This window comes from Gymnoscopelus microlampas (assembly GCF_963454915.1).
Source record: "Gymnoscopelus microlampas genome assembly, chromosome: 8".
Lineage (NCBI taxonomy): Eukaryota > Metazoa > Chordata > Actinopteri > Myctophiformes > Myctophidae > Gymnoscopelus > Gymnoscopelus microlampas.
In genome coordinates, this window is record NC_139945.1 from 1 (window position 1) to 7,500 (window position 7,500).

The following is a 7,500-nucleotide window of genomic DNA, read 5'->3' on the forward strand; positions in this document are numbered from 1 at the left end:
CATCTCAAAATGTTTTGTTCCAGGGACCCCCGGCCCCATCTATACATGTTTTGTACCAGGGACCCCCATCTATACATGCAGGGACCCCCAGACGGTGTGTTAAAGGTTTTGTGTTAAAACACTAGATGTTTCTCATACATCTGCTATTCATGAAAAGCCAATAGTGTTAGTGGATAGTGTTTTAAAATGACTGTGATGATATAGTAACACGTGTTGCTGGGGACCCACTGGAACCCCCCCAAGGACCCCACTTTTCAGAACCATTGAGCTGTAGGGCCCCCAGCCCATGTATGGGTTGTGACTCGAGCCCATTGGTCGAAAGTCTAGCCCATTGGTCAAAAGTCGAGCCCATTGGTCAAAAGTCGAGCCCATTGGTCAAAAGTCGAGCCCGTAGGTCAAAAGTCGAGCCCATTGGTCAAAAGTCGAGCCCGTTGGTCAAAAGTCGAGCCCATTGGTGGAAAGTCGAGCCCATTGGTCAAAAGTCGAGCCCATTGGTGGAAAGTCGAGCCCGTTGGTCAAAAGTCGAGCCCGTTGGTCAAAAGTCGAGCCCGTTGGTCAAAAGTCGAGCCCATTGGTGGAAAGTCGAGCCCGTTGGTCAAAAGTCGAGCCCGTTGGTCAAAAGTCGAGCCCGTTGGTCAAAAGTCGACCAGGTTTTTTCCGCGTTTCTGGGCGGATTGGGTTCGTTTTTTTCCCAGTTTTTGGTTTCTTTATTTGGGTTTTAGGATTAGAGTTATGTTATTTAATTCATATTTTTGCCTGATTTTACCGATTTATTTTACCGCCCCCCCCCGCACCCCTACTTCCCGCGGTACTGAGGGCTTACAGAATACAGATGCTGGGGTTCAAGTTCAAATACAATACCTGTCTGTCTGTCTATCTATCTGTCTGTCTGTCTGTCTGTCTGTCTGTCTGTCTGTCTGTCTGTCTGTCTGTCTGTCTGTCTCTCTGTCGCCCTCTACAGGTGTTAGATGGAGGTGTATATAAACATGTCTCTCTGTCGCCCTCTACAGGTGTTAGATGGAGGTGTGTATAAACATGTCTCTCTGTCGCCCTCTACAGGTGTTAGATGGAGGTGTGTTTGAACATGTAAAGGATTATCTGGTCTCGTTGTGTCGGACGGAACTGGAGGCGTTTCAGGCGACACACTCCACCTTCCAGTTCCTATTGGACAAGAGCACCAGGGTACACACACACACACACACACACACACACACACACACACACACACTACTCACACACACACACACACACACACACACACACACACACACACACACACACACTACACACTACACACTACACACTACACCTTCCAGTTCCTATTGGACAAGAGCACCAGGGTACACACGCACGCACGCACACACACACACACACACACACACACACACACACACACACACACACACACACACACACACACACACACACACACACACACACACACACACACACACACACACACACACACATGCTCAGGGGCCCCTGGGCACCACGTTGCCCATATGGTAGATCCGGCCCTGGCATTAGTGCATTAGTGAGGACCAATTATATGAAGATAGCTTGAAGATGGTGAAATGCTCCTTTAAGTGACTTATTGACAGATATTTGTAATAAATCACTGGTTTTCCTTTGTTAAAAATGTTTCATTTTAACAAACATTTAGACAAACAGAATGTTATTAATGCTGGACAAACAGCCAGAATAAGGATTATTTTACTTTTCTGACATCAAGTCAAGGTCAAGGTCTTTATTAGTTAACCCTAACCCTAACCCAAAAGGGCAAATAGGTTTAAAACATACAAACAATACAGGACAACAGCAGACATGAAACACCATAGCATAAAACATACGTCTGGTTTACCTCCGGGTTTTGGTCAATGCCCACACCCCTGCCCGACCACTCCGGTCTGCCACCTCGGGGCGACTGATTCCCTCGCCACTCAACGGTCCTTCTGGTCGATCGACACGGTCATGACTTTTTTCTGTTCTGGCCCCACAGTGGTGGAATGAACTTCCCACTGATGTCAGGACAGCAGAGACACTGATGTCAGGACAGCAGAGACACTGATGTCAGGACAGCAGAGTCACTGATGTCGGGACAGCAGAGTCACTGATGTCGGGACAGCAGAGTCACTGATGTCGGGACAGCAGAGTCACTGATGTCGGGACAGCAGAGTCACTGATGTCGGGACAGCAGAGTCACTGATGTCGGGACAGCAGAGTCACTGATGTCGGGACAGCAGAGTCACTGATGTCGGGACAGCAGAGTCACTGATGTCGGGACAGCAGAGTCACTGATGTCGGGACAGCAGAGTCACTGATGTCGGGACAGCAGAGTCACTGATGTCGGGACAGCAGAGACACTGATGTCGGGACAGCAGAGTCACTGATGTCGGGACAGCAGAGACACTGATGTCGGGACAGCAGAGTCACTGATGTCGGGACAGCAGAGTCACTGATGTCGGGACAGCAGAGTCACTGATGTCGGGACAGCAGAGTCACTGATGTCGGGACAGCAGAGTCACTGATGTCGGGACAGCAGAGTCACTGATGTCGGGACAGCAGAGACACTGATGTCGGGACAGCAGAGTCACTGATGTCGGGACAGCAGAGTCACTGATGTCGGGACAGCAGAGACACTGATGTCGGGACAGCAGAGACACTGATGTCGGGACAGCAGAGACACTGATGTCGGGACAGCAGAGTCACTGATGTCGGGACAGCAGAGACACTGATGTCGGGACAGCAGAGTCACTGATGTCGGGACAGCAGAGTCACTGATGTCGGGACAGCAGAGTCACTGATGTCGGGACAGCAGAGTCACTGATGTCAGGACAGCAGAGTCACTGATGTCAGGACAGCAGAGTCACTGATGTCAGGACAGCAGAGACACTGATGTCAGGACAGCAGAGACACTGATGTCAGGACAGCAGAGTCACTGATGTCAGGACAGCAGAGACACTGATGTCAGGACAGCAGAGTCACTGATGTCAGGACAGCAGAGACACTGATGTCAGGACAGCAGAGTCACTGATGTCAGGACAGCAGAGTCACTGATGTCAGGACAGCAGAGACACTGAAGTCAGGACAGCAGAGTCACTGTCCATCTTTCGCCGCAGGCTGAAAACCCACCTCTTCAGGAAACACTACCCTTCCTCTTTGTCTGTCTTACTTGTTGTTAACTAGTTGTAGGAACTATTGTTGTATTGTTGTACTGTTTTATTGGATCTTGTTTAGTCGATACACTTTTTGTTTTAGCTCGTGCTCATTTGTTTTTGCTATTTTATCTCATCTGTTTAAGACAGTAGGTAGCTGATATATTGCACTTTTACCTTAGTGCTAGGTATACTCTTGGTTGCTTGTTTTTGCAGGAAATGCACTTAAGACTTCTGGTGATTAGTAGTTTTCGTTCCCTACCTATGTTGAATGCACTTATTGTAAGTCACTATGGATAAAAGCGTCTGCTAAATGACTGTAATGTAATGTAATGTTTAAAACATACAGACAGTACAGGACAACAGCAGACATGAAACACTCTAGCATAAAACATAAGTCTGGTGGTATATAAGATATAAGACAAAGGGCTACATTCAGAGATATAAAGTGCTTTGTGACATATAGTTCTAAGGTAGTGAAATAAAACAGATAAATGTCAAGTTAAAGGGATAGACCACTGTGGTAGAGGTTTGGGTTGTGTAGTTACGTTGAAGGTGGACAAGAAATGTAAAATAATTGCTCCATTGATTAGAAATTGATGATTCTAAATATTCTCCTCATTGACTTACATTGCACGCTGAAACAGATCTCAAAGTCACTCTTTTAGCATGTAAACGAACACAGTATTAACATCACTAAACCCACTACTGTTTGTTTATTTAATACAAATGTCAACTTCCTGTTGATTTTACTATTTGAAGATCCGGATCCGTGAATCCAGTCCAGGTTTTCTTCTTAATAAAAATAGCTAAATCAACAGGAAGTTGACATTTTCATTAAAAACACAAACAGTAGCGGGTTTGGTGATGTTCTATACTGTCTGAATCAGCTTTGTTTGTGTGTGTTTTTTTAGATCTGTTTCAGCGTACAATGTAAGTCAATGAGGAGAATATTTTTAATTCTCTCCCTCTTAACTCTCTCTCTCTCTCTCTCTCTCTCTCTCTCTCTCTCTCTCTCTCTCTCTCTCTCTCTCTCCCCCCCATTGTGTGTGGATGTCTCTCTACCAGGTAGTACAGGAGTTCAACCAGCAGCTGTTTATGCAAGAAAACCCAGTTTTTCACAAAACCTCCGACTTCCACTTCCTGCCCTCTGACAGTGACCTGGTGAGACACACACACACACACACACACACACACACACACACACACACCTCTGACAGTGACCTGGTGAGACGCACACACACACACACACACACACACACGCGCACGCACACACACACACACACACACACACACACACACACACACACACACACACACACACACACACACACACACACACACACACACACACACACACACACACACACACACACACACACATAAGTATGGTTTGGTGTGTGTGTGTGTGTGTGTGTGTGTGTGTGTGTGTGTGTGTGTGTGTGTGTGTGTGTGTGTGTGTGTGTGTGGGGTCCCTGCTGTTGTTACAGTCCATTTGAATGTGTTTGTCTTTCTTTCTTTCTTTCTTTCTTTCTTTCTTTCTTTCTTTCTTTCTTTCTTTCTTTCTTTCTTTCTTTCTTTCTTTCTTTCTTTCTTTCCTTCTTTCTTGTACACATGTGTGTCTTTCTGTCTCTGTTATATTCGTTGTTGTCGGGCAGAAACCAACCATCTCCATGTTTTAACTATTGAACACCTGTGTGTGGTTTGCTTCACCTGTAGCCCTAAAAGGCTACAGGTGAAGCTTTGGGTTCAGTTTGGCTTGAGGCTAGCCGTGTGGACATCCAGAGGAGAGCTATACCAGGGCCTTTGTGCCCTAAAAGGCTACAGGTGAAGCTATGGGTTCAGTTTGGCTTGATGCTAGCCGTGTGGACATCCAGAGGAGAACTGTACCAGGGCCTTTGTGCCCTAAAAGGCTACAGGTGAAGCTATGGGTTCAGTTTGGCTTGATGCTAGCCTTGTGGACATCCAGAGGAGAACTATACCAGGGCCTTTGTAGAAAGATTTTCTTGTGTTTTTAAGTTCCTGGTTGGTTTCATTTCTTAGGTGTCAAGAGTATATTCCTCAGTTCCGTTGTTTGGAGCTTTGTTTTGGCCTCGTTTTGTGCTTTCATTTTGAACTAGAAAATGTGCTCCTCGGAGCACAGGTCTCCGCCAGTACTGTTCCTGATTAATCCTGTCTCAAGTGTTACTCCGCCATTTCTCAGCCATTTGGTGATTATTCCTGTCTTACCTCACTTTGAAAGAGACACAGACTCTTTCAAAGTGAGACATCTATTTATAGGCCGCTATACGTCATGCGTCTCACTAGCCAATCAGAGCACACTCTTTCAACGTATTGTCACGTGTCACGTGAGGCTTGACCAATGTTAGCTTGGCCGAGGGGGGGGGGGGGGGGGGGGGGAAGTGAAAACATAGTCTCCTGGCGGAGACAACTATTATTTGAGCCCTGGGCTTCACTGTGAGTTATAACACAGTGCAGAAAAATGTGTGGACTGTCAAACTTTTTGGAGTATCTGACACAGCTGATTTCTGCCCGACAACAGAGATATAAACACACACAAACAGCTGATTTCTGCCCGACAACAGAGATATAAACACACACAAACAGCTGATTTCTGCCCGACAACAGAGATATAAACACACACAGGTTTATAGTGTCTTTCTTTCCTTTGTCTGATCCTCTGACCTTTAACCTCTAATAACAACTTCCTCCTTAAACTGTTTTTCTACTAACTCTCTCTCTGTGTGTGTGTGTGTGTGTGTGTGTGTGTGTGTGTGTGTGTGTGCGTGTGCGTGCGCGTGCGCGTGCCTGTGTGCCTGTGTGCGTGTGTGTCTGCGTGCGCGTGCGTGCGTGCGTGCGTGCGTGCGTGCGTGCGTGCGTGCGTGCGTGCGTGCGTGCGTGTGTGTGTGTGTGTGTGTGCGTGTGTGTGTGTGTGTGTGTGTGTCAGACACTAAGTTCGGTGCAGAAGTTGGTGGACATTGAGCCTTCGCCCGTCAGTGCCATGAGAATGACCCTGGCACAGGTAGTTAAAGAGTTCATTTACCTCCTTATTATATTTGTTTATTGTCTCCGCCAGGCCGAAGGCGTGTGTGTGTGTGTGTGTGTGTGTGTGTGTGTGTGTGTGTGTGTGTGTGTGTGTGTGTGTGTGTGTGTGTGTGTGTGTGTGTGTGTGTGTGTGTGTGTGTGTGTGTGTGTGTGTGTGTGTGTGTGTGTGTGTGTGAACAGCTAATCTCCGGCACCGTTGGCCCGGTCGCTCCTAAACTGTGCACACACACTCCCTGGATGCCAATTCAGAACCTCTGCCCCAAACTTTTCACATTGGCCTATTATAGCGCCACCAGGAGGCCACAATAACCTACCTGACCTGGCGGAGACCTGTGCTCCGAGGAGCACTTTTTCTAGTTACATTATTTATCACCCTGAGAATGACTCAGCCTGGTAAACATACAGATTATTCAGTATGAAGTCATTGTCATGGAGAACATGGGGAACATTTACCAGGTGTGAAATGGTTTCGTCTCACACCTGGGTGGCAAATCTGTGGAGACAAAAGAAAAAAGTTGCTCCTCGGAGCACAGGTCCCCGCCAGGTCAGGTAGGTTAGTGTGGGGCAGCAACGTTCGGGATTCGCCAATCAGGCTGGAATGTGAAAAATCAGGCGGATCGGACGGATTGGTCTTGATCACATGACTATAGAGATCATGTGTACCGATTAGCGTTAAATTTGGATAAAATCTGAAGGAGTAATCTGAAAAATAAATGTTTTACATAAGTCTGCCTCCTGGTGGCGCTATAAAAGGCAGATGTGAAAAATGCATGGAAAAGGTTTTTCCTTGGCCTCTAGGGAGTGCACATACAAAGTTTTACACAGATCAATGCAGATATAGGTAAAATAAACATGCATCAACCTGTTATAGCGCCACCATGAGGCTGACTTGAGAAAATTCAAGTGGCATTTGTTCCTCGGCCTAGTGGGAATGTACAGGGGAAGTTTCACAGAAAATGCATGTTGTGTTCATGATTTGAGGCATTTTGTTCAAAACCAGGCACTCCTGCAAACTTTGGAAGCCATTTTTAGCCAATCAGGTTGGAATCTGAGAAATCTGAATGACAAGTTTTGTTTAATGGCTATAGAGACACTGTGTACCGATTTGTGTGGCGTTTGGACAAAATCTATAGGAGTAATGTCAAAAAATGTGTTTTGCAAAAAGCGGCCTCCTGGTGGCGCTATAACAGGCCCATGTGAAAAATGTGGGGCAGAGGTTCTGAATTGGCATCCAGGGAGTGTGTGTGCACAGTTTTGTTGCGATCCAGCCAACGGTGCCGGAGATTAGCTGTTCACAGAC

The 7,500-nt window shown here is 46.6% G+C and overlaps 1 protein-coding gene across 1 annotated transcript in view; it reads left to right on the forward strand.

The window, feature by feature from the left end:
- Positions 1–4,208: 4,208 nt before the first annotated feature.
- LOC311050802 (F-BAR and double SH3 domains protein 2-like) overlaps positions 4,209–7,500 on the forward strand; it is a gene marked incomplete at its 5' end in the record, with an annotated part of 28,789 nt that continues 25,497 nt past the window's right edge. Inside the window, 2 exons of the mRNA XM_084064965.1 lie at positions 4,209–4,319; positions 6,103–6,177. Coding sequence (XP_083921091.1) covers positions 4,209–4,319; positions 6,103–6,177 — 186 coding nt within the window. The remainder of the gene's footprint in view (positions 4,320–6,102; positions 6,178–7,500) is intronic.